Source organism: Podarcis muralis, chromosome 6, assembly GCF_964188315.1.
Source record: "Podarcis muralis chromosome 6, rPodMur119.hap1.1, whole genome shotgun sequence".
In the NCBI taxonomy this organism is placed as follows: domain Eukaryota; kingdom Metazoa; phylum Chordata; class Lepidosauria; order Squamata; family Lacertidae; genus Podarcis; species Podarcis muralis.
Window position 1 is genome coordinate 63,641,688 of NC_135660.1, and position 27,903 is coordinate 63,669,590.

Below are 27,903 nucleotides of genomic sequence, written 5' to 3' on the forward strand. Positions count from 1 at the left end.
TGCTGGGGCATTTCCTCCACTAAACTCTGCTTACTTAGCTAAAATCATGTGTATGTTTCTATTTGATTGGCAAATTACATGGGGTTCCCAAATCTCATGGATAGTGAAATGCAGATGAGTAATGCAACATTTGGGTGGGGGAATATTTGCATATGTTGTGGCTGTGAAACACTTTATATTACAAAACCAATGTAAATAAATACCAGGCTAGTAGAAAAGCTCTTATTTACAGGTTTTACAAATACAATTTTACTCAGTGTAAATGTAGTGTTTTAAAGAACACAGTATTAGTAAAATGAGTTCCTATATAGCAATACAATTTGTTAAGATTTCACTGTAACAGCATATAGAAAACAAAGTTCAAGTTAATGTTTTATAATTTAGTACAGACAAACCCAGTATCACCTGGAATGAGTTCTGTTAAAGTGCTGAAAAAAGGAAGTTTCTGAAATTTTAGAAAACTTACTATATATTTATTAAAGCTTTACTAAGTCAAAATGTTAGATTTTATTCACATTTTCTACCACAATGCTGTGGGGGTAGGATACATTTTTTCAGCAATTCAGTGTACTCTTCATTTTGATCTCTGCAAAACATCTGGGGTTTCAAGCTTCTGTGGCAGTTTCAGGTTTCATAATCTGGTACGTAATCAAATATTCTGGATAGGCCTGAAATATGAAATTATGTTTATTATTCTCTGTCACCTGTAAACATGTTATGGGAATAATGCATGTGATGAAAAATAACTGCTTATAGTAAGGACAAAATAGTTAAAAGTACCATGCACTTCTGAGCAAGTGAAGAACTCTCACGGCTTCAGGCTGCAATCTATGTGCTTACTTGGGAGTTAACCCCACTGAAATCAATGGAACCCACTGCGGAGTAGACATGTGCAGGACTTTGTTGTAAAAAGCTATTTCTCTTATTAAACAAACTGGAAGGCGAGATATAGAAATCCAAGATGCCTATGAATACCAACCTTCAAATTTAAGGAAAACCGTGTTTAGAAAGTGAAACTAAAAATACACTACCTGCTCTCCTCTGTAAATGACATATTCTGCTAAAGCTAGTCCATTTACACTAGGCCGCCCAGTAACTGAATGGTGTCCTGGAGGAGAATGAGCCATTTTCATTGCACTGAACTGTAGAAAAGACTTGCCCAATGTAACACGACAAAACAGCAACTGCCTATATTAAAGAAAACAAAACCTTTACTTATAAATGTGCAAAAGCAAAAATAAACAAGCAATTCCATTTCTTAATATGCAAATAAGGTTTACAAAAAGCATTACTTTTACTTGAGTATTATCCATATACTCTTAATACTGAGTTTGATCCAAGAACACCAAGACACCTATTTTTGTTCTCCACACTGTTCTCTCAGAAATTCTGATCACATAACAAAAATGTGTTAAAGCACATGATTAAAGAACACTATGTAGCTTAAAGGATATTGCCTTAGCTTTTCATAGAATTGTAGAGTTGGAAGGGACCATAAGGGTCTTCTAGTCCAACGTCCTGTGATGGAGGAATATTTTTGCCCAACGTGTGTCTTGAACCCATGAACCTGAGACTAAGAGTCTCATGAATGAAAAGGCAACAAACTGCTAATGATCTGGCCAGGACTCCAACACAGATAAAACTTAAAAAGGGAATGCTGGCTAATATAAAGCTCACAATTTAAGGGCTCACTACAATCCATAAAAACATAAATGGGTGGCTAAAAATTCAGACAAGATATTCCAGCTACAATTTGGACAGGTGTGAGAAAAGTCGGTATCTTTACCCTTACCCCACATAGGTAGCAGGCCACTTTCTCCATGACAATCCAACACTGAACCAGGCATATTTTAAGTCTATTTTTTCCAGTGAACTTAAACTAATTTTAACTTTTACAGAATCTGACCAAAATTGGATAATTAAAAGATCACCTAGCCAATGTAGAGAAATTAATGTTCTTATGCGGAAGCAGACATACAAGATTTTAATAGTCAATACTACTTTTTCCTCATTTGGTAAACATTACTTGGTTGCAAGTAACATAATATGCACCCATTTTTTGGTTGATAGCTGTGCTGATAGAGACATTAGGGACAAATGAGACAGAAACCTTCTACCTTGATTTTATAGATGTAAATGATGGATTGGATCCTGAGTCTGCACAGGCAGAAGCAACTCAAACAACAGGACTAACCCTCCCTTCTCAGACCCACTGTAACTCTGTATCCTCTCTCCTGAGAGATGTGTCAGAAAAGTGACATATACATTCTCTAAATAAGCAATGATGAGTCTTCTACAAATTTTAGTACAATACATATAGTTCTGTTAGGTTGTTTATTTTATTGCCCACCCTTCAGCGCAAGGTCCCAGAGTGGGCTACAACAACGTAATCACAAAGATTAAAAACCAGGTCAAACAACTTTTACTACAACTTACCTATGGCAGACGTAACAAGATCTGTCTTTGTGAATTGGGCAACCAGTGCCACCACCAATACCATACACATACTGGTTGCTTTTGGAGGAATTTTCAGCAAAATAAATTCCTGCTCCAAACATTCCGCCTATGTATGCATGCCTCTCATCAAAACCTTTATGAATAATTGCATTCACAAAAGGGGAGCCTGCGAGTACATTATAATAAAAAGTGTTAGTCTTTATTACAGTCATACCTCATGTTACATTTGCTTCATGTTATGTTCTTTCAGGTTATGTCCTGCGGCAACCCGGAAGTACTGGAAAGGGCTAGTTCTGGGTTTCGCCACTCGCGCATGTGCAGAAGCACAAAATGATGTCAGCGCATGCACAGAAGTGGTGAATATCAACCCGTACGTGCGCAGGCGCGCCACTGCAGGTTGCGTTCTTTTCATGTTGCGAACAGGCCTCCGGAACGGATCCCGTACGCAACCAGAGGTACCACTGTATATATGTTCTTAGCACTGAATATTCTACCATCTTGTAAATAATACTCATCGCTATCCAGGGAAATACTGCAGTGACAGTTTTATTACAACAAAATCAGAAGCACTGTCCAACTGAATACATTAGGGGGAGGGGGAAGCAAAAAAACCGGGGGTGGGGATACAAAATCAGGAGTGCCTTGCTGTTGCTTGCACAAATTTTGGCACCAAGCCTGGTCCATAAATCCCATTAATAGTGTTGCCATAATATCACAGGAGAGGTTTGTTTTAGGCCCGCAAACATATCACCACTGTGCTATCTGGGGATGGTTTGACACTAAAGGAGGCATGACTGGCAACCAAAAATCCTGTTTCAGGTAGGGATGCTGCAGTCAGGAGAAATGACCCTTGAGACTCACAAAGTAGATCTAGGATGCACTGATGTATATCAGGCTGCAACTGTAAATTAACAGGATAGACAGGTGCCCGGCATAGTTGATGACTGGCATACTCATTGTGACAACCATCTTTTGGGGATAAAGTGCTTTTGCCCAGTCTCTTTGCTCACAATAATGGGCCTTTCACAATTACACTTGCTGGAAAACTATATACCCCACCTGCCTCTCCTTATTGCTTTCTGTGTTATCATACTGAGGGAGAATATTTAGGGTGTGTGGGTGTATATAATAAACACACAATTATTAAATACTGGCAAACAAATACAACTAAAAAGAGCAGAATGAAAAGGCTAAAACAGCTGAGCATTAAAAATCAATATTTTTATGTTCACTCAGCTTTTTAGGCTTTTAAAGCTCAATTGTAATGGAAATCTCAATGAAAGAGATTTAAGCACACAATGCCATTTTTAGAGGTTTTTCGGTTCTCCTCTTTTCCAGGCACTTAATGCTAACAGTATTGTACAAATACCAGTTAAATATTAACAATATAAAATTACATGGTAGCTACTGGTTAATAATATTTATGAGTTTTAAAAGACTTTAATACTAAACATTATTTGGAGTTGAACTGTAGATCATTTCAAATTTCAGAAATCAGAACATTATAAATAGTAATGACTGGACATGAGAAAAAAATAATTTGAAATACCATGGAACAACATCCTTTCATTAGCATGATTATGATTCTCTTCAGAAACTTCTTTCCTCCTGTGAGTGTACCTTTCCCAGAGCTTTTTGTTACATACTTTTTGTATCTAAAAGGGCAGAAAATCCAGAATTCACAATTAGTTTTCTTCAGTTGTCTGAAGTATAAGCAACTTCCACAAATCTGCTTAGGAAAAGGAATTACAATTAAGAAACTCAACTTTCTTGATTTTGCCCTGAATACAGAGAATTATTTCTTTTCTCACTATAAATGCTAGTTAATAAAGTCAAGATGCTTGCTTTATCATCTATCACATTGTTGTATATTATCATTGTGCTCCTCTTGCCCATATTCTAACTGAACTGCCACTATCGAATTTTTCTCTAACCACACTTCCTTACGACCCCCATGTGTGTCTGCATATGTGTATGTGTGTGTATGCAAGCACGCATTTCAGGATTACACTTTATGCATTTGATGAAACAGGACTGTATCCAGAAAAGCAGTTCCATTAGTGTAAGGAGGGTGGGGTGGGGGTTAATCCCCAAGAACAGGTTTAGGGATGTGTGTGGAGAGGGAAGAGAAGTTTCATTCACACCCAGAAGTCCTTGGGATAACATAAGTATTTCACTGGAAATCACCCATGGCCTCTAGACCATGACATCTTAGGCCATAATAACATTTATTAATGCCACAACTCATCTTAGTTTTCTTCCCACTGAAGTGTTTCTATTTCTTTAACAGCCTACTGACAGCATTGTCAATAAAGTGAAAGTTGCACATTTGTTTCTAATTCATTACAAATCCAGTTTTTGTTTCCTTGGCACAGTATATATTTCTACTTTCCAGACTGCACAATTAATTCAAGGGCAAGGGCAAGAACTGATAGCACAAACAATGACTTCTTGGTGACAGACACACCAATTAGCTACCTTTAGGATGTTGTATCTGTTGAAAACCCCGCCAGCATGTCCACCATCTCTGTGCTCTCGAACAGTGCTCTGCATCTGAAGTGGAATAAACAAAGACTTTCTAACAATAACTTTTATTAGATTCCATTGTGCTGAATAAAAAATTGCCCATCCACAGCAAATACATGTCAGCACTATGTTAGTTCAGGGTATTTGGAAAAGTCACAAGAATTGCTTGGCCTATCTTATCTCTACTGTCTCCTCAGTTGGGGACAATGATTAATAACAACATTAAAAGCCATAACATGAGGATGAGCACCATGTGTTTAACACTGAATCAGCCAAGGCTGAAAAAATGAATGAAGTTTATTACATTTGATTACACAACAGTGAGATTTTTTATATGGAATATAAATCGAAAGATATACCTCTTCTTCCACTGACTGAAACTCTTTATCATCAGGGGATAGGTCTATGAGGATTGTTCCACTACCTGAAGTATTCAAAGCTAGGTAGGGGTTAAGACCTATGAGAAAATGCAACAGGTAATATTTAGACACATATAGCTCAATTAAAAATATATAATAGATAAGGTTATAATTTTAGAACTTAAGAGTTGTATCTAACAAAGCTGTTCTTAGTGCAAGGACTTCTGGTTGCACAATTAAACTTTCCCCTCACTCTTCCCTCAATTTGTGCCTCAATCTGTCCTGGGTTTTTTCCCCAACCGTCTGGAACAGGTTTTTGGGGAGTCTGTGCAAATTCTGTTGTGCAAGCAAGAAGTCCTTGTGCTAATGGAACTATTGGATTCAAGCCACAGAATTCATGTAATACATAATAATTTCTGCTTGCAAGGTTTCCAGGTTCCAATACTATAGAAAAATGAGCTTGCATATCACAAACATGCTCTAACCCCCCCCCAAAAAAAACTTAGGGTGACATTAAGCCCACACCTCCACATCAATATGTTCCCTTCCTCTTTTCCTCCACAACTTGCAACACAACCCCGAAAATTTCATCTGCAACATACCTTGTTGTCCTGAGATTAGTCTTTCAACTCCCTTTATTATTTTGTGTCTGTGCCCATAAGCGTTAATACCAATTTCCTTTAATTCTTTGTGCCCCATTTCAACCAGTACATCTAATGTTATCTACAAAGAAAAGTAACATAAATGCAGTTTCACATTAAACTCATCAATTACAGCACAGATCTTCAGCATGGAAAACTTCAAGTTGCTAAGAACTGAAACTATTATGCACGCACGCGCGCACACACGTGCAATTTAAAATTTCTCATTTTACATTTGCATCATGCAACTTGTTTCCCTAACAATAAAGCTACGCACCTGCTCTCTCTCAAATACGTCAATTAGATGTTCAAGTCCAAGATTTCTCACAAATTGATTTATGCTAAAATCAACACCTGAAACTGTATAAGAAAAGTGGACATTAGTTGCATATTAAAGGGCTAAGTGTATTTTACCTTTTCTGCAGGTTCACGAGAGTATAAATTAGAAACAATCTTCTGGATACAGGTCCAATAACACTTGGGACATGCTGTGGCACACTTTACAAGTTCATGGTAAACCATAGGCACTAGTCTGCAGTAAGCATGCTGATTTTGCCTGCTGTGCTCCTTCCCACAAGAGAAACGAACCCACAATCTGTGGCTTAGTGTTAATATTAAAATCATGATCAGCAAGTCAAGAACAAACTTTGGGTACAAATCATAGTTTGTGTGTAGTGAAACACATCCAAACTAGAATTTTTGTTTAACACAATTAATCTGGGGACTGTAGCAAAATGGGCAAAATGACCCAATCCCAGTAAACCATTAACTATGGTTGACCTGTGAATGAAGACAATGCGTGTTTTAAGTATAAAATCAAAGTACTTGCTGACCTTATATTCTATACAATCAAATTAAAACATATTTAGCTCGATTTATTCTTAGGTAAATCTTCTCAAACCTGTACATAAATCCAACAAAGTAGAAGTACAAAAAATTATTTCAGAAATAACTACAGGAATGGCACTGGGAGGATGAGGGCATTGTGTGAGAAAGCATTCGTAAATTTAACACACATAAGCCTCACATTCAAGTAATCTTTCTACCATACGGCTAATCAAGTTGCCCTGAAAAAAATATGTATTGGCATGTGACTATCTAAGAAACAGAAAAAATCATTTTTGGATATATCTATCTATCTAAAATCCAAATCACACATACATGCCTTTCACTGAATGACCTGCAGAGCACTACTGTGCCTAAAGTTACATCAGATTCTATCTGTCTGCAATAATGAAACTGGTATGGATAGGAATACTACTTGTAGCACCATTGGTATATGTTGCAGTCTTTGATGCATGTGTGGACTGTCCTAATTCTTCAGAAATCATCCACCCATCTGAGTAAGCCAATTCATCAGTAAAGGAAGGACTCACCTTCCTTCTTCTCCAAACCAGCGGCCCCATCAGCACTACTTGTACTAACAACTGAAAGTTCAGAAAAGCTACCAGACAAGTTGTCAAGGCTACTGGCAGCAGAAAGATTAGAAGGGCTGGATGGAACAGAAGAAAGTGAATCTGCTGAAGATGTTGTGTTTTGAGATACATTTATAACCTGAGGCTTGTAACAAGATGGCAAGGCAGAAGGTGGCATGGCAGCTGTCAATAATGCACTAACATCATCTGCCTGAAAATAATAATTAAAAAAATTAGAATATCATTAAGACATTCACAAATTTATTCAAGCATATATGAAGACAAGGTAACATTTACAGTGAGTGGCCTTTTACTTGAGCTATCCTAAGAAGCCAAGTTTTCTTACATTCTGCTATTTACCAGTATCACCAGATATATTATCACTCTTATCCAGAGTCTGCTTGTGTAGAATTACAATGCAATGAAAGGCATGACCCTAGAGACAAATCCTATACAAAAATCACGCACTTGCAGTGTACCCCACCTCACACATTAAAAAGGTAAAAAGACCATTTTTTTAATGTGGCAAACACTATTGTAGAAAGATTGGCAATGCAGCCCTATACATACCTACTCAGAAGTCCCCTTAAGTTCAAGAGGATTACTTCCAGGAAAGTATGCTTATGATCCTAGGCTAAATATAAACTGCAAGCTCCTAGGGTGCCACACAGTGGCGTAGCGTGGGTTGTCAGCACCCGGGGCAAGGCAAGTAATTTGCGCCCCCTAACCCGTGGATTTGCGCCCCCTAACCTGTGGATTTGCCCTAACCCCAGATGTTGCGCCCAGTGCGGCTGGCCCCCCCCTGCACCCCCCCACACTACGCCACTGGTGCCACAGAGTGCACAATGATGCTATCTTTAACATTATACTAAGTAAGAAATTCTGTGTTGCGAGTTTTGGACCTAGACATTTTTAGTCACAAACTGTGAATGGCAGGTCGCTGTCAATAGTTTAACTTGAAGACATAAAGTAGCCCAGAAAATACTAGGTAATAACATCAAGCAATATGTTTGTAAATGAGCACAAATTCAATAACATAGTTTATCTCCTCTCTGAAAAATGTACTTCCAAAAGCCACACCTAAACTAAATTCCTTGAGTCCATCTTCAGTCCCAACTTTAGGGAACTGCATTTTAGCTTCCAGCCCACCATAATAACAACACGTTTTTAATCTCTCAAATTTCATGTCTGGGTCAGGAGCCAGGAACTGAAGCTTAATGCAAACTTCTCAAAAAATCCCATCACTTACGGTGACTAGGTCTAAAGGCGTTTGTCCTTCCTGGTTTTTCAGAGTAGGATCAGCTCCATGTGCCAACAATAAGGCACAAAGCTGTGTCCTTCCTTTCTGGGCTGCTTCATGCAAAGGTGTGAAAGCCCATTTGTCCGTAGCATTTACACACGCATTATACTTTATAAGTAAAGCTGCTACATCTACATGCTGGAAAATAAAATACATTTATGTAGTGCAACCCTTGGGGGGGAAACGTTTGCTGCAATTTTCCTTTGGATTTCCTAAAAAGTGAACGTTGCAAAATACATTCCATCAAAACAAAGAGGGCAGTTCAAGTCTCGGTACTCCGCTATTGCACGCAGGTCAGCTTGCCCCACCCTGTTTTGTGGTTTGTTCAAATAGCCACCCTATCTTGGAAGCTCTAATATGAGATATGATATTGCTAGAAATGCCTTTCTTATTCAACTGTTTGTCTCCATCTCTATACAGGGAGACTGTGGGGCATTGGGGAACAGCCTGCTGGAGAGAGAGACAGCTTCTTGCCCACGGCCATCAAATGACCTCAATACCAAGTTGAGATTTGAGCAGACAGCTTCTAGTTCATACTCCATGCTCTTAAACTCTAGCCCCATCTACATGTAATCTTTTACCCATGTGTGTAAATAACCAGCATGCTTAACAGCATATCTGTTTTACAATATTGTGAGTAGAACATAGCTATGGAGATTTACCTGTTATGATGGTCACTAGAATGGGCAACATCTGGATAGTGCCTTTCCTAGGGAACATCATGCTGGGTAATCTCCATATCTAGGAAGCCCGTGGCAGTGTATACACTCAATGTTCGTACAAAGAACACTTGTTCTGCAAGAAATCAAATGTATTCATACACTTTCTTTATTCAGGGCATTAGCAAAGTGTATAACTTGGTTCACAGAGCCACAGAGACGGTTGCCTCTGTGGTATTCTAACTTCTGACCATCAGCCTAATTTGGAAACTATTCCTTCGAAGTGTTCTAGGATTAGAGAGCAGATCAGGAAATAAAAGTATGAAATGGCTTAATCTTGCCTGTAAACTTTAGTTTCTCACAATCTAAACTATCCTGGTTAGATTCTCTTCTTCACTAGAGTTGCGCTAGTAACTAAAAACATTGACCCTCACCCTCCAAAATCATCTGTGGCAGCTGGTTTCGGAAGTACTGCTTCTAGTCTGTTAGCAGTATGCCTCTATCCCATATATTCTTTGGAGTGAGATGGGGGGGGGACACACAATCAGAGCAGTAACAACAGAAGTTTTAACTACAAGTTCTCAATAGATAGGTGTAAAAATCAACAGCTTGAGTTGGAATTCACTGAAATTAAACATGCAAATACACATGAGTTGAAACAGCATGAGGGACTCCTGTGTGTGTGTGTGTGTGTGTGTGTGTGCGCGCGTGCGTGTATTACTCAATACTGAGTTATGAAAAAGAACTGTTTTCCACAAATATTATGAAGTTTAGAAAACCCTCATACACCCTGGGCTGTATCCAGGCAAAATACTGGGAGAGTGAACACACAATTTTGTATTTAAGCAAACACCAACAAACATTGATTTGTGCTCAAATAAATTTTAGATCTTCTGGTTCAATCATTCACTTCTTCCCATAGAGTTTATGATATACTTACCCCATAGGATGCTGCATTATGTAGAGGAATTAGACCCCCTTTATCTTGTGCATTTACATCAGCTCCATGCTGTAACAGATATTCTGCAACCTCCAAATTGTTGTAACCAGCTAGCAAGAGAATAATTTTTTTTATGGATTATCAAAAGGCACCTGAAAAATATTACTATAAATGTATCAACAAACTTCTTTTCCAGCTTACCTGAACCATAAAATTCTGAACTATTTTATTTTTTTTTAATTGCAGAGTAAACACGGTTATATGTATACTCTGAGATGGAGAAGCCCAACTCAAAGGCAAAACACAAGCTTCACATACATAGCCTTCCATGTTCAGCCTTGTGTGTGTGCGTCCATTCCCATGAGGTGCTGTTAGCAAGCTTACAAGGCTGAGATACTAGACTTGCAAAGTCACCCGTCACTCTTGCTATTTTCTACTATTGAGACAATTTCATTGGGTTGTATCCAATCTCTCTTCCCCTTTCCCGCCCCCCTCCAGAGGTTCAGGGAAGCCCTCCTGAACAGTGTAGGCTGCACTGCACTGAGTGTGAAAGGTTGCCTAAAACCAGGTGGGGTTTTTTTGTAAGATCTCTCAACCCAAATTCAATTCCCTTGGTACAGAACAATACAGCCCATGTTTTTCCACTGGGCCTCCAATGCTCTGGAGAGATTTCTTTTTCAGGGTGAAGGGGAGTGCAAAGAAAGAAAAGAGAAAGATTGGATGTAACCCATTGTAACTGTCTAAATAGCAATTTTGGAGGGTACAGAAGACTGCAGGGGAAGGAAGTAAAAAAGCAAGATTAGCCTGAGGATCTGCCTTTGGCTTTTGCAACTGCTGACTAAAATCCAATTACTTTAAATAACCCCTTTACAAGTTCTAGTCCAAGATAGATCCTTAAAAAATGCATTAATATGGTAACACCAACCTGCCAAGTGGAGCGGAGTAGAGTGTCTGCCTTGTGTATCACGGCAATTTACATTATCAGGGGAGCACAATTTCTTCACCCGAGCCAAGCAGCCCTTTTTCGCAGCATCTAGCAAAGCTGCATCTCCTCTAAGGAGATCCTGAATATCTGTGTCACCATCTTTAACAAGGTCTAATGGAGTGTTTCCATCTCTGTTTTTCTTTGTGGGGTCAGCCCCATGCTATGTTGATGATAAGAAAAAAACCCAACAACACATTCATTAGCATTCATAACTCAAGTAGAAACATATTTAAGATTTGTATCATTGTCAGCTGATTATTTCTTTCTCTATTAACAAATATTCAACTATACTAAGAATGCTCACCAGCTCTATGTGTACCCCAATTAATGAGGCAAACCAAGGTGATTTGGGTTGGGGTTCCATGTTGCTGACTTGGTCCTGCTATTAACAAGGCATCTTCAGGAGGCTAATGGACCCTCCAAGCATCCTCATTTCCCCCCACCCCACAAAAGGTTAAATGCACAACCATTCTCCCACCTTCCCTTTCCTGAGAAATGAAACCAAGCTGATTGGGGAAAAGCAGAGGGTGAGTGAGGTGGTGGGATCTTCCATTTTCATGGATAGGTCTAGCTTTTACTAATACGTTTGACATTTACTGTAGTATTGTGTTTTAAAGTTGTAAACAGTCTTGCAGCATTTTATATGAACGTGCAGTATATAAAATAAACAAACACACAAACACTTTTAAAGGTTCCTGCAGAAAGTCTGTCCAACTTTTAGCAGGCTTAATCCACTTAATTCCCCATTATAATCCATGGGGATGAAAGACAACTTCAGATTTAAAAGATCAGATTTTAACCCAAATAATGAATTGAATGGGAACAATATGGCACAGAAATGAAACACAGTGCACTGCTTCTAAATACAACAGACACAAGGTGAATCTTGTGGTAGTTGCTCTAATATAGAACATGGGATAGTTTGAAACATTTCTTTAAAAAACAAATTTAATACCACTAAATGGAAATAAGCAAACTAATGAAACTGAAACATGCTTCAGTTTTTCATGTGACGCACCTGTAACAGAAGCTTACAAATCTCGTATTTCCCTTTTGCAGCAGCTTCATGTAAAGGAGTGAACTTCCACAAATCAGCTACATTGACAACTGCACCATGTTTAACCAGCAGTTCAGCCACTTCATAGTGTCCATAAGAACAAGCATTGTGCAAAGGGACAAGGCCTCTGAAAATATGAAGGAAAAACATCCATCAGTGTTTGCATCACTGGGCAGGGTGCCTTAATTTTGGCTAACATTTTCAGTATCTTAAAAAATACCTCAATTTTCTAATGACTGACCTAAACATACAGTTAAGTATAGTTGTTATTAAAAACAAAATTATTTCAGAAAAAAGAAGTACATGAAGAATTATGTGTTCATATGGAGATAAATTGAATACTTTAGTCAACTAGATACATTTAATTCAAATAGCCTCTAGTTACAAAGCAGTCTTCCCCAACCTAGTACCCTCCATATATTTTGAACTACAATTCTGATCAGCATAGGCACCAGATTGGGGAAGATTAATGCAGTGTATATATTTAAGGTCAACACAAAGATCATACTGCCATCATAATTCTGTAATTTGTAATGTTGACATCAGCTAGAAGCACCAGTTGTTGGGGTTCCAGGCTTTGCAAATGTTAAGCCGCTGAAGGTATAGAGGGGGATTAGAATTCTAAGATTCTTAGACATTTAATATATGCTTGAGGGAACATTTAGCCTTGTGTGGTGGATAATGTGTTATCTATATGCTGAAACTAAACTTAGATGACGAAAGGATTATGAGTGTGTGTGGGGGGGGAATAAGCCATGATACCCTATGATACCTATTTTTTCTAGAAAAAAATATTTGAAGCATAGCCCCCACCCAAAGCATTCTTGATGCAATACATGTGTCAGGCACTAACACAAAGAAGAATGGAGATTTGTCCTCCTCCCTCTGCTCCACTCCCTACATTCACTATGAGCTATTTAATGGAATATTTACCCCTTGTCTTTTGCATGAACATCAGCACCATGCTGCAGAAGATACTCAACCACTGATACTCTGTTGTATCCTGCTGCAAAGTGGAGGGGAGTAGACTGGCGGCCTTCAATATCCCGGCAATTCACGCTTTGTACCGTACATAACTTCTAAGGAACACAACAGTTGAGACACACGTTACTTCAGCCAAATATTCAGCCAACTCCCCCCCCCCCCCAAAGCAACTGTCTTGAAATCAGAACTTTTATATGATTTTGTATTTCAAAGCAATTAAAATAGTTATCTAAATTTTCAGTGTTTTCTCATCTCTGAAGACCTGAGAATAATATTCACAAATTAGTCTGCAACACTTATATATGTCATATTTTTGAGAGAAAGAAAAGCCACAATCCGTTTCTAAACTTACTTTTACTGTGTCCACATCACCTGCCTTTGCAGCTTCCAGCAATTGCCGATCTGCTTCTGAGTTGCCTAAAGGGACACCTTCTATAAAATAAATGAGGGTATAAATTACTTAACCAAGTTCAAATAGCACAGATGACAATAATAAATAGTCATTAATACTAACCCTTAGAGGAATACCATTTTGAGATCTCATAGTATACAAAAATATAACTATCCTAGACAAAAGGCTTGATTTACAATTTAACTGAACATACCAACTAAACTTTCAATTACCAGTTAGAGAAACTCAGGTACAACAAGTAGCTGCAGAACTATTATTAATGCAAAATTAGACATGCACTGTTGGAACTGAACCTGACATTTTTTACTGAGACATAAGCATTTTTCATAATGAATTACAGTATTCAGTATTAACATACACAAACTGTCAGATAATTACCACCAGCTGAATGACAAAAGTTCATGAAACAGCCAACTAAAGTTGCAACTGCAACACACAATCTTATACTGTAGACATAACTTTAGCAAGATGAAAGAAAGAAGAGAACCACCAGTCATTACGCTCTTCGTCTCTGAATTGGAAAAGGGGGTCACTTGAAGAAGAGTGACAACACTCCCCCACTTTAACATTGTGCAATAGCCTAGCCTGAAAAAGCAAGGCCAAGCATTTGTACCTATTCTAAGAAAACAGGCCACCATTAATTGCCCATGACATTTTTTCTGTTTTGAAGTTCCTTCAGCATGTTCCTCAGGTGGAGAAGAATCTGTGGGCGCAAGGGATGAAGGTTTCAGAATTAGTTTTAGCTTGTAGTGCAGCAAACATTTGCTGGTACTGCAAATCATACACATCAATTATTTTTCAGTTCCAACAGAAAAAAAATTCTCAAGATTGCTTAAGTAGCTGATACATTGACAAGGCAGAAGTGTTAAAATTATTACCTTGTAATAATTGCTGAACACTCTCATTTCCCATCTGAGAGGCTGTGAAACCCTGCAGTGACACAATTGATGGATCACACCCAGAGCTCAACAACAGGCGGCAGGTCTGCAGATGACCACAGTGTGCTGCTCTATGCAAAGATGTCTGCCCAAGGTTATCCAAAGCATTGACCTAGAGATGACCACAGAATGTTAAAAATATCATTAACATAAAAGTGTGCAGAACACATTTTTCAAGAACAATCTGAAGGAATTCCACTTACAAAAACCAAAAAACCACAGTGTGGAATATTGGTTTGCAAATTTTATTGCCTGCAAAACATCTTTACAGCAAAAATGGACTGTTCATCAAGAGTTCAAACATTCCCAAAAATCTTCATCTTAGTCTCTATATAATGCCAAGAATGTAACAGTTGGGAAAATCACAAAAAGATACATGCCTGAAGGTTATTATTAGAAGTTACAAAATTTGCAGGTTTGCAATTCTCTACTTTATTATATACGAAAATATGCCTGATTACAATTAAGTGGCTCATACCTTTGCTTCATGTTTTATGACTACTTCAACAACATCATTGTGACCTTTTTCTGCTGCCACATGGAGAGGTGTCAGGAAGCTTGATTTAAAAAAAGTAATGACAGTTTTCACTGAGTTTTATTAGACTGATAATTGATAATTAGTATGCAAATACAATGGCTAGAGCATCAGTTTGCAACTGGGGAGGACTCCAATTATGCATTATTTATTTAAGTATTTATAAACTGCACTTCTCATAAAAATATAGCAAGGTACTATACAGTGATAAAAGCAACATTAAAATAATCTTTGTGCGGCCTTCGACAAGTCAATGGCTACATCTGCATGTCCTGTTAAAGTTAACCATGAAGTCCACAAACCAGAACAAGCTGCAGCCTTCTCCTCCTTCCTTGCAACCAAGTAGTTCAGAAGCTTTTGCTTCTGTTTCAAGTTAATTAGTTTGTCATGTTGCCTGCACCTGGAATTATGGCTGACGTTAACTATGGTTTCAACAAGATAGCTTCATAAACCATGGTTTGAAGTTGACTTGTTATGCAGTGAGCACATTCTATGGCAACTAAGTCTGCACACTGGAATGAACCAGAGGCTTCACCTGTCTCCCTAGTTCTCATCTCACATGGCCAGAAGGACTTTGGCAGGATTTAGATTCACTTTCTTCCAATCTTAACTTGTTCTGTTGTATGCATCTACAATCATGGTGTTTACCACAAACTGGACAATTTCCAAACCACTAATGGAAGGACTGTCCTGAGATGCTTGGAAGCAGGGTGGAATAAAAAAGTGAAATGAAAACTCACTCTTTTGTCTTTTCATTGATGTTGGCTCCTTTTCTTAAAAGCAGTTCACAGATTTGTTTTCTTTTAGGATATGGAGATGCAGCAGCACAGTGCTATTAAAAAGTGAAATCATTATATCATTTGCTTATCAGCTTATGGTGAAACCAAACCATATGAAAATATGTGACTTTTAAACCAAACCACATGGAAATATGGGAGCATTTTTTTCAGGCCTAAGTGCTTGGGAGGAATGATTTGCATGGAGATTACCTCTGGGAAGGGTTAAGCCTCCACCACTGCCATCTTCACAACCCAAAGGTCACACCCCCAACCAACACTTAGGCTAGAAACAGCCTTGAATTAAAGTCAACTGGGATGCTCTTTCCATGTTGAACTACCTTGAAAATGCTTCCCATGCACCAATTAAGTTTGAAAAAAAGCATAACTGTCATTTGGAGGGGTCATAGTGCTGGAGGTTAACATGCTCTCCCAAACTGTACCCTACCTACCCCATTTGGCAATTAAGACTTGAAAATGCATTCCATGGGCTCCAATGGGAGGCTGGTTTTAAGACTAACTGCTGCATGCAGGGGGGGGGGGCAGGGGACAAGGAAGGGTAGCTGAGGACCAGATGCAGAAGCCACACAGGCCCTACACCTTTTACTCAGGTCTTAGTTGTTCCCTTCTCCTTAATCAGTTCCTTGAATTTCATTTATCTCTAAAATACTATCAACAAATGGATTTGGATAAACTATGCCTAAAAAACAACAATGCATGTTAAACAGTATGGCCACCAAAGTTGGTTAAAAGGAAAATAGCTGCATGTCAACTTGCCTAGTTTAGCTACCACACAACATAAATATATATTCAACAAATTACCAAGGCAGTTTCGTGAGTCTGGGGATGTTTGAAATTTACAGTCTCAAGAGAAAGGTGCTTTTTTACGCGAGCTGCATCTGATTCCCTTGCAGCATGTAGCAGTGAGTGACCTTTGAATTCGTCTAGAAGAGAAAACAAGATTTCATGATGTATAGGTCTCAAGCCATTATCAAAGGTAAATCTTATTACTTTCAAACAAATACACACACTGTTCTGCATTAAGACACATTTGCAGAAATCATTAAGAATGGTTCTTCTAATTTCAAAAAGATAGTAAATTTGTCTTCTCACAGAATAGTCATCATGCCTAGTCTTGAGGGGAGAAAGATGCCTTTAAATGTCGATACTAGAAACTTTTTTAAAAATTGTATGGGAGAGGGGCAGGGCCTTGCCTCTGATTTTGTGCATACTAAAGGACTCAGGGGAGAAGGGTGGTAGGTATCACAAATCATGACTGGCTACAAAGTGTGGGTCCCTACTGGAAACTGGGGGGGGGGGTGTGTGTGTTCATGTCCATCAGTTCTTCTCAGTCAATCCCATTTCCTCTATACTCACATGCCAATCGTTCTTTTAACTGAGGTGTTGGGGCCAAGTCGATTGTACTTTTATTATGGCAGTTTAACAGTGTAGGATCAGCACCATAGCTCAGCAAGAGAGAACACACTTCCACTCTGTTCTTAGAAGCTGCTTCATGCAGAGGAGTAAACTGCCACAGATCCATTGCATTCACAGATGCTCCATGCTAGGAGAGGAAAGATAACTTATGATTTTATGCTGGATAATACTGAACTAGAACTCTGATGTCATAGGGAAGACATGGCCCATCTTAACATGACCCCATAAACACTCATATACAGAAGGTTGAGAACTCTAATGTTAGATTAGTAGTCCTCCTTTCCTTCAAACAGTGACTGTTTAGCTTCATGACAAGACACATGCCTTTATCCATAAATGGTTTGAACTTGAGTTTCCTTAAAAAAACAAAAAACAAACCCAAGACCAATACTTCTAGGAACAATCTCAAAACATGCTGGGCAAGTGGTTGTTGCAACCATTATAATTACAGTAATTTCAGAAGCCCAGTATCTTTATCTTGAATCACTCTCCTAATCCCATGTTTCTCTCATGAGACATTTTTATCAAAAGAAAAAGTAGTATTACTTGATCCCATACAGAAAGTCAAGTGTAAATTTAGAATTTTCAGACATACAAGCCCTAAACACAATCAGTCCAGCATTTTCTTCCATAATTTCTTTTACCTCATGCAATCTAAGATGGGTTACACATTAAATAATATGCATACTTCAATGACCATTTTGAAAAATCTAGGTGACAGGAAGTAATTTTCAAAATACCAAAACAGAAAGAAACAAAATTGCAATAACCTTCCCATAAAAATTGCACACAATTAAGAAACTAACCTTTACTAGAAGTTCTGTTACTTCGTAATGTCCATAGGAGCAAGCATTGTGAAGAGGAACAAGATCTCTGTGGAGGGGAAATCCCAATAACTTAGCACATGAACACTGAAAAATCTCCTTCCACAAATAAAATATTGCCAAACACAGTTCATTATTAGTATCAAACAGAAAGCCCAAACATTCATCTGACAAAATGGAAAACCAAACATTGGCTGGGGGGTGGGAGGGGAGTTCCTCTGTCATTGGGCTCAATGCTCTTCAAAAGCATAACAACTGGGTGGTCAACTTATAACAATTAAGTACTACTGAAGTCAACAAATAATATTGTTGTTTTTAACTGGAGACGTTCAATCAAGTTAAATTAGATTACAAAGAAAGTCAGTTGGCATTAGAGACAGCGATGTGGTAAAAAATAAATATTTGCAGATGATCAGCCTGTAATTGAAGATAACAGACTGCAGAATTAACTCACAAAATTTGAAGGAATGCAACAGTTATAAAACCCCTGGATTGACCTAGTACAACATGTTGGAGGAAAGACTCTGCATAGTTCTCATGCAAGTCCATGTTAAAACATGCCCTTTTTTATTTAATGAAAAGCTTCATGTAATCATCTGATTAAAGCGCCAATCAGTCATTCCCTTCCCACATGATTGGAAATTACACGGGTAAGAGTAGAAGCAGTTGGCAAGAAATGCCTCCTCCGGTGCAACACATTTGCCAGTCTTTACACCCCTCCATGTTTAAGAAGACTGTGTTTCAACTCAAGAAGGGGTGCACAAACTGGCAAAGATTATATGCCCCCAAAAGTGGGGCTTGCTAAGGCATCCCAACCCTTTCAAATAAAGTTAATGTCCAAGAGGGCTTCTGAATTTAGAATTTCTAAATGCCCGGTTAAGATGGCCTATTCTTTGAACAAAGTGCCACAAGTTGTGGCATGCCCATTTCAGAGATAAATCTAATCCATGCTTCAACAGAATCTACAAAATCATACCACAACCTCCCAAGAAAAACTTACCCTTTATCCTTGGCATGTACATCTGCTCCATGCTGCAGCAGGAGCTGCACAATCTTAACACGGTTATAGCCAGCTGCCAAGTGTAATGGAGTTGACTAGAAATAAAATAAATAAATCTAACTGTTTTATAAATAGAAGGAAATTTTCCATTAAAATTATAATAATAAATCAGTTAAAGCATTCTACATTATCTGTAGCATGACACTGGGGGCTGCAAAGGGAGGAGTGTCAGCAAAAACTCACATCCTCTTCTACCTGGCAGAAGGATATTTAGGAACATAAAAAGAGCCTGCTGGATCAGATAAGTGGCCCATCTAATCCAGCATCTTCATTTTCTGCTGGATCAAAACCTTCCCTGATTATTCAGAGCTGTTCCGTCCATGGAATGCTACCTCTGGATCCAACCCATAGATTTAGGAGGGCCTTTCTCATAATAAGTTACATTTGAGTACAGCACAGTGAGCCAGAGAAAGAATGAGGCTTAATTTCCCACCTCTGTTCAAAGGCAAAAATTACTGCAATCTTTTCTCAAGCCAAACTAGTTACATAAATATATTTAAAGAGGACAGCATAATAAAGGGACAACAGATTTTGATTTCTGTCCACACCCCAGGCAAATATATAGAAAGTAATTAATGCTACCTAGCACACTAGTAATCTTACTGATACAGCAAGCATTTTTGGCAAAGAAAACCAATGCATAATCTCTATATTAGATTCCTTAGTAACATTTTTTTCTGACTGGCTTTCAAAAGTACAATTTTAATAAAAACCAAACAACTGATATTGCCAAGACAGAATATCCATGGCTCTTTTGTTTATACAGCTAGGGAACACACATAATATCAGATTTTTACTTTAAGTAAACATTCCTGAATTAAAATATAATTCAAAACATTAACCAAAGTATATGTTACCAAATACATTACCAAATACATTTTAATGTAAAGTGTGTTTTTTTTAAAAAATAATAATATAACATTTGAAAGTGGGCATTTGAAAACCAAAATACCTTTCGGCCATCACTTGCATGACAGTTGACATTTAGTGGTGTGAGAAGAGCCATCAGTTTTTCTTCATTTCCACTCCTAAAAGGCAATTAAAGATTCCTGAACATTTGGCATGCATCCTTCTTTATTCAACTTACACAATACTGCAAAGCAACTACAAACAGCTACCTGAATGCTTTGCAATTAAAATTAAAACTTTGGAATAGATTTTATTGGTGCAATGGTACTAGCTTACTGTACTTCATATATCATATATTAAAATCCTTAATCACAGTTGCTAGCAACATATCTATTCTTATTTTATTGTAGGAACACTAGCGGTTGCATCCAACGCTTTTAGGAATGGGACTGAGATTAATATGGTGCCACAGGCAGGTTGTTTGCATGCTGGTTCCTGGTTTCCTAAAAAGTATTGTTTTATTTGTCCGGGGGCAATGCATTTTAGACGGATTCTATCTTTGTCAAGACAAAATCCCCTGGGTGTATGTGATTAATTTACCTGTTGAGAAGTTTGACCAGGGCCAACTTTTTGTTTCGGGCGTGAATTCCAGTACAGTAACCAATGAAAAGAGTCAACTAGAGTAGAGAGCAAGGCAGCCTGGCCCTGAGGCCCATGCCAGTATGTGTGTGCAGGCCCTTCCTTGAATGTCATTCATGCACTGTCCCTGCCTCCCCCACCTCCACACACAGAGTGGATTGCCTGCATTGGAGAAGTATTGCCATTGCATGGAGAATGCCAGACATTAAGATCATGGTAATAATTTCCAATCCATAACTGTACATAAGAATAGCCTTTGTTATGCAGAATATGAAAAAATATTCAAAGTGTAGCCTGTCTCATTTTTCGGGTATTTTTGAAAGAGGCTGGGCAGTAGATCCAGCTCACATCTTTTATTATTTCCTACCTGGCACTTTCCAAGAGTTCATCTTTCTTGTATTCACCTGAAAGTTAGCAAAAAGGAGATAGGTTTTTTTTTATTTCAAATACAAATGTGTAAAACTTTTATAAAGCAAGTCCCCCCCCCCCATGTTTTTTATCCTGTCCTCCCTCCCCAAATAGTATGCTGGCTTGCTAGAAACAAAATCTGATAAAGCAATATTCAATATACAATAATTAAAATTACAGTTATAAAGTCATCTACTTCCAAAGGCCTAGATGAATAAAAATGTATTCCTCTGACTGCACACAACACACTGGGACATGTGGAGGAAGTTACTCCTTCAAGTACTTGGGACAAGGTCATTTACAACTTTTATGAGCACCAACACCCTGAACTGGATCCATTTTGATAATTTTAAAATACTGGGTGTGATGTAACTAGGCTTTAGAGTAGACCTGTTGAAATAGAACTACTTAACTTAGTATGGTTTATTAATTTCAGTGGCCCTGCTCTCAGTAAAACTTAGCTGAATATCACCCCACTATTTTTGTATAAAGTCAAAAACAGCTAAACATTCAGGCAAGCAGCAAAACGTATGGTATATACAAAGTATAATTATGCCAATTTAGATAAATAGCACAGCTGGAATCAAAAGTTTAGCCCTCAAAATGAAACAATCAACTCTGAAGCTAGCTACTAAACTTGCACAAGTAGCACTCTTTTCAAATATTACTTATTTTGCATGATGGTAGGATAAACAAGCCATTATATTTGCTTTCCCATAGGAGTAGTAAAAAAATAAATGGGCTGTTCTTTTACCAATCTTACAAAGTATTACTGATTTTTTTCTTAGCAGGTCTTCTCCAGTTAACAAAGAGTATTACTCTCACCAAGCATAATAGAAGCAATACCACCTTAGCAGTAGCCAAAACATAAATCTTACAGATTACAAAAAGACAACATTTACCTGAGAGCACTGCTTTTGCTGATGGATCCGCCAAGTCCAATGCTGTTCTTCCATCTGTATTTCGGATAGCTGGATCAGCACCATGCTGCAACAGTACTAAAAGGAGAAAAAAATAAAGCTTTCATCAGAACTTGACAAGGAAGTAGCTCAGTGGAGATGCTAAGGGATTAGATGCCCTAATCCAAAACTATAAAATAAGAGTTAGAATTATGCTAACCTGATAATGAAACATAACCCTGAACATTTCAGTATAAAAGGCTAGTTTCACTTGGGAAGTGTACACATATTTTCAAAAGCAGTTATACAAACAGCAGAATCAAGGAAAGGTAGTCACAGAACTGGTCCTAAGGATGAAACAGAACAGCTGGAAAATACTCCGCTGTGAAAACACAATTTTCATGCTTTCTTTTTCAGTCACAAGTACAGTCTATGCCTCCGTTTCCTTCCTTGCTGCATGTACATACAGCAGAAAGCATTAGCTAGAACAGAAGGAAAGTGTTTCCTGTGTCTCTATCAGTCCCCCCTCTCCAACACAGTGCTCTAGGAGGAAATTAATGTGAGCGCTAAGTAAATCCCTCCTGGAGCCCTAGGGTGGGAAAGGAGAAATGTATGGAAACATTTCAATGCACATATTATTCTGCAACTAGAATGTGTACAATGCACATATTATTCTGCATCTAGGAGGCAGGCTCCATCGACCTTACAATAACAGCCACATCCACATGTAATTACAGTTTGACACTCCCCAATCAGCCACTATTATCACTATTAGGTCTAGGGTATTGTTTAGGGGTTTTTGTTGGGGGGCTTTGTTGCTGTTATTGGTTTTTTTGTAACTTTATTTTATATATTATTGTTATGCTGTAATTATGTAATGAACATGGTCTGAACTATGGAAAGGCAGCATACAAATAAAATTATGGATGAATGGATGTAACAAGAACATACTCTGGCTTAAGGTTGGTTATATTATTGTTAATTAGGTTTGTTATGTGCAAACATAGATAATATCTCTGAATGTATGCAGACAGATCCTGTCCAACCAAGCTGGATATTACCCATAACCAGCTTCTCACAAAAATGAAAAAGAAGAAAATTAATTTACATACTATCTAACCACTTATATTTTGAACAACTTGGTATTTCATGGATAGTTGACTAGTTTATATTATTTTAATAAAGAACAATGTATCCTCATTTCTACAAGAAAGCCTCAGATAGTTTGAAAGCTTGTTTTCCAATTTAAAAGATATGCATGATTGTGTCACTTTATATAAAAAAACACTGGAGACACTTTTAAACCAGTGGTTCTCATACTTTTGCCACCCAGCCCCCATTATGCACTACTTAAAAATTGCCTGTGGATCACTTTCAGCTCTGGAACCATTGTCAAAACCGGCACCATATTATGAAAATCACAGGACCTAGGAGCTAGTTCAACAAACACAGCCCTGATGAGAATGGTTTCCATCTCTGTTGTCAGAAAAAAAGTAAAAACACCCAGGATCAATTCTTGACTGTTCTGCAACTTCTCCACATATCACCTGAATGGTGACTGAATCACCAATGATCCAGAGACCACAAGTGTTTTCAAAAATTACCTATGCAGACATCAATTTTGCCCTTAATGGCAGCTTCATGAAGGGGAGTGTAGTTCCAATTATCCCGTGCGTTAGGATCTGCACCATGCCGCAAGAGAAGATTGACAACTTCAGCATGACCAAAAGAACAGGCATTATGAAGTGGAATGAGGCCCCCATCGTCTCGTGCATGAACGTTACCACCACTCTGAAGCAAATATTCCACTACATCCCTTCGACCAAAACCTGAAACAAAAAAGTAGTTTTACATAGTCAGTCTTCAAAGGAAGAAAGCTAGAGCTAAGAAACAACAATCTAACTTGCTAATCTTCCTTATATATTCCATGAGTGCTATAACTAGACAAGATGCCAAAGGACTGCTTCTGGCTAACCAAATAAAAGAAAGGCTGAAGAACAGAACAGGAGACAGCTCCTATTTTGGAGATTTTAAATTTCCTTAATTTTTGAAGTCTCCATATTTTCAAGAAATGGTGATGGTGGGGAGAGTATACATTGTGTATTTTCTTATCAGTTCTAAGTATACATTCCCTAATTTTATTCAAACAGTATTTGCAAAAACACAATGTGTGCCGATAATAAATAAATTAATTAATTGTCAGTTGGCCAATACCCTATTTAGTTCCAAACATCTGACATTTTGGTGGTTCAAATAAATATTGCCCAACTGTGGATTTTTTAAATGTTACTTTCTGCATTAAACATCCATTTTGTATCATTATATAGTAAACAAATGGAAGTTTTATCATTTGGACAGAGAAACAGTTGCCAGAGTCAGCATCATCAGTAAACAATACAGAATCCCCGGCATCTCTTTGAGGGAACCATGGGATAACTATAACTATATCTATACACAATGTCAACCGGGGATGGGTAGCCTTCAGGATATATGTTGCCTGGTGCAATATAGTGGCTATGAGGTGGAGCTAGATTAACAAATGGTGGCACAGGGTAGACAATTGGCACCTGACAATGTTTATATAAAAGATGAAGCCTATATCTGAGTTACTCAGGGATCAGGGATTCTAAGACAAAACTCAAGCAATAGGCAGTAGAGCTGCAAAAAAACGAATTAATGCTTCTATTTTACAAGTAGGAAACATAGAAGCTGAGATAAATGATTAACAAAATGTCAGCCATCCCAGAGCTTAATTTTTTTAAAAAATCAAGTTTGCATACTAATATTCAATTCAGTCAGAAACCCTTCTATATCTATTGCAAATCATGCAGATCTACCTTCTGTCTGCTCCTGCCATAAGCAATGATCCATCTGTTATGCTGCTTCCAATTCTTAAAAAACACTGTGGTCTAACAGAATAGGATTTGAATGCACACATCTGCAGTATACAGTTCAGGAGCCCTCAACCCTAAAGGTAGGTTTGAAGGGGATGCTGGTGGAATGAGGTGAAAGGAAGCAAGTCAACTTTCACCAGCCCACATGGGCATGCTTTTCTCTGGAGTATCTATGGAAGATAAGCCACGGAATCCAATTCCAAGTGTTGCATTATACAATACAAAGCCATGAAGAGCTCAGGGCTAAAGTACTTGCTGGGATGTCTTCCCCTCAGTGGGATTTCCCCAGTGAGTATGGGGGTTGGGGAACTGCTGGCCTGTGGGCTAAAGGGATTTGCCTCTAGATTCAGCCTATGACCTCCCCTCCTTGGACTTGCCCCTGCCCTAGGAATTAGGTTTCTTCATAAACCTAAATGCCACATGGGGGATTTCTTGATGGGGGTTGCAAGGGTTAGTCAGTCTCCCTCTCCTTGCCTGCTGCCCCCTCCTTCAATCACCTGGGGCCTAGTTTGCATGTCACACTAAGTCAAACCACAGTTTTGTGCAAATGCAAACATGCTTCTGGAGAAAACCTTGCACCACTATTGTTCCTCCCTGGTATTTTAGGTTAATGCAGAACAGCTGTTAAGCCAAAGTTTGGCTTAGTGTTTCATCCAAACCAGGCAACCTTCTCAACCACTACCTGTAAGTATAAGGGAGCCAGTATATTTGCATGCTTGTTAAAAGCCATAGCATGGCTTGGTGTGATATGCTAATATGGTCTGTTGCTGGTCTAGACATCATTTGGGGTTTTTTTTCGATAGGATAAGTTTGCTTGTTCCTACCTGGGCAAATTAATGACAGTTAAGTAATTCACCGTGTCAGATGGACTAAACAACTTTGGCATTAGGGCTATGTGCAATCCAAAACAAACTTATCTGGAAGCAAGCCAAAATCAGTAGGCTTTGGAAAAACCTGTGTCTAAGAAGCTCCAGCCTCCTTTTCTCAGTTTGTCTATTTGGGTCAGCTCTAGCAACCTCAGCGTTGCAAAACACCACCTAAGCCTTGCATCTGAAGAAGGCATCCTTGTGTGCAATTACAAGATGGAATTACAAAATAATTATCAACTCTGATGTGACACCTGCACACATGCAATTGTGACCAATGATTTCCAGGAACTTCTAAACACACACTTGCCTAATCACAACATCCCATCTATGTGCATGTTTTACACACAATGTGCCTGTTAATCCCCCTTGAGCAACAACATCTTCCTGAAAGCGCCCACAAAGCACAACGTGAACTAATGTTTACAGGATGTGGACCATCACTCGATTTAGCTCTGAGAGTGGATTGCAAACTTATTAACAAATTCACCACCGACACGTTTCCTTCTCAAACTGGACATCCTTTGAATGTCAGGACTTGGCCAGTACCGATTTGCTTCCCCTTTGGATGCCACTTTTCAGGTATGCAGCAGCACTTCCGAGGAAACTCTGAAAACAATGCATCCCGCCCACGGAGCGGAAGGTCGGCCCACGCCACCACTTGCAGGCCTCCCTCGCTGTATGTGGGGGGAAGGCGGGTCAGTCTGGCTGCTCTTGGCTACGGTGGCCATTTAAACACGAGCCCCCACAGGCTGCTTTGAGGGACGGGGATCTCGTGAGTTCCTCCTGCATGGCCAGAGATCAGGGACGAGAAGGGGGTGGGTTTATAGGCTCCTCTTATTTCCACGAAGGAAACGTGCGGTCGTGGGGGCACCCGACCACCAACTCCCTGAATGACTCCCCTTAAAATCCCAAATAAACAAACAGCACCTTCCTCGGCGGAAGGGGCCCAACCCCACGGCCCTAAAGCCACTATAGCCCGAACCCCCGTTCACATGCAGAGTCAGGGGCGGAGACGCCCAAGGCGGCGGCGGCGGCCTGGCCACCCGCGAGTACCTGCGGCGAAATGGAGGGGGCTGGACTTCCTGCCGGCCGTGTCCCTGCTGTTCACGTTCTCGGGCCTCACCAGCCGCTTCACGCGCTCCACGTCGCCGTTCCGGCAGGCTTCGAAGAGCTCGCGGGCCGGCTCCGACGACGACGACGCCCCCCCGGCGCAGCACGGGGACAGCAGCAACGGCGGCGGCGGCGGCAGCGCTTCCCCCAGGGGACCAGCCGCCGCTCCGCCCCGCCGCCCCGCCATGCCGGGGGCAAGAGCCAACTTCCTCCCGCGTTCGCCCTCAGAGCCCAACACCCGCCATAGGCGGCCCGAGCTCTCTCCGCGGAGAGCGGCGGGGGGAGGCGGCGGTGGCGGCGGCGGCCGCCGCGGGGAGCAATTCGACGCCACAGTCGCCTCCGGCCGAGGCAGCCACTGAGGGGGAAGGGAGGCGGAGCAGCAGAGGTGCGCGCGCAACGATGAAGGGGGGAGGCGGGACGGGAAGCGCATGCGCGATGTGCGCGAGAGAACTGCCGGCGCGGCGGTTAGAGCGGCGGAGTGACGTCGAAGGAGCCGCGGTTGAAGCCCCGCCCCCCAGCCCTGCTTCCTTGGGAGCAGCCGTTCTCAACCTGTGGGTCCCCAGATGTTGTTGGACTACAACTCCCATCATCCCTGAGCTCTGGGCTTGCTAGCAAGGGGTGATGGGAGTTGTAGTTGAACAACATCTGGAGACCCACAGGTTGAGAATGGCTGCTTGGGAATCAGCTTCCCGTGGGTACCGCTGCTTGGGCAGACACGCGTTAGGAATAACGCAGTGCGCGGCTGAATACGGGATTGTAGCGTTGGAAGGGGATCCCCGTGGGTCATCTAGTCCAACCCACCCGCCCCGCAATGCAGGAATCTCAACTAAAGCATCCTTGATGGGTGGCCATCCAATCTGCTTTAAAAACCCCAGCCTCCTGAGGGAGACGCTGTACTATTGACCAGCTCTTGCTGTCAGAAAGTTCTTC

At 39.7% G+C, this 27,903-nt stretch overlaps 1 protein-coding gene across 4 annotated transcripts; it reads right to left on the minus strand.

The window, feature by feature from the left end:
• Positions 1 to 222: 222 nt before the first annotated feature.
• Positions 223 to 27,342, minus strand: TNKS2 (tankyrase 2). 4 transcript variants are annotated; one of them, XM_028729749.2, is made up of 28 exons: positions 26,917 to 27,342; positions 23,705 to 23,929; positions 22,104 to 22,199; positions 21,161 to 21,197; positions 20,258 to 20,333; positions 19,246 to 19,340; positions 18,228 to 18,294; positions 17,362 to 17,548; positions 16,807 to 16,928; positions 15,949 to 16,040; positions 15,152 to 15,230; positions 14,614 to 14,785; positions 14,349 to 14,438; positions 13,676 to 13,755; positions 13,273 to 13,418; positions 12,301 to 12,466; positions 11,223 to 11,442; positions 10,298 to 10,407; positions 8,648 to 8,836; positions 7,360 to 7,609; positions 6,261 to 6,343; positions 5,945 to 6,065; positions 5,343 to 5,440; positions 4,936 to 5,010; positions 4,007 to 4,112; positions 2,437 to 2,623; positions 1,032 to 1,188; positions 223 to 668 (listed from the first exon to the last, which is right to left on the minus strand). In XM_028729749.2, the coding sequence occupies exons 1-28, from the start codon at positions 27,158 to 27,160 to the stop codon at positions 606 to 608; spliced, it is 3,633 nt and encodes a 1,210-aa protein (XP_028585582.2). In that variant the 5' UTR covers positions 27,161 to 27,342; the 3' UTR covers positions 223 to 605. The 4 variants fall into 4 exon arrangements, with proteins under 4 accessions (XP_028585582.2, XP_028585583.2, XP_028585584.2 ...); XM_028729750.2 differs by lacking the exon at positions 14,349 to 14,438; XM_028729751.2 differs by lacking the exon at positions 8,648 to 8,836.
• Between the last annotated feature and the right edge of the window lie 561 nt (positions 27,343 to 27,903).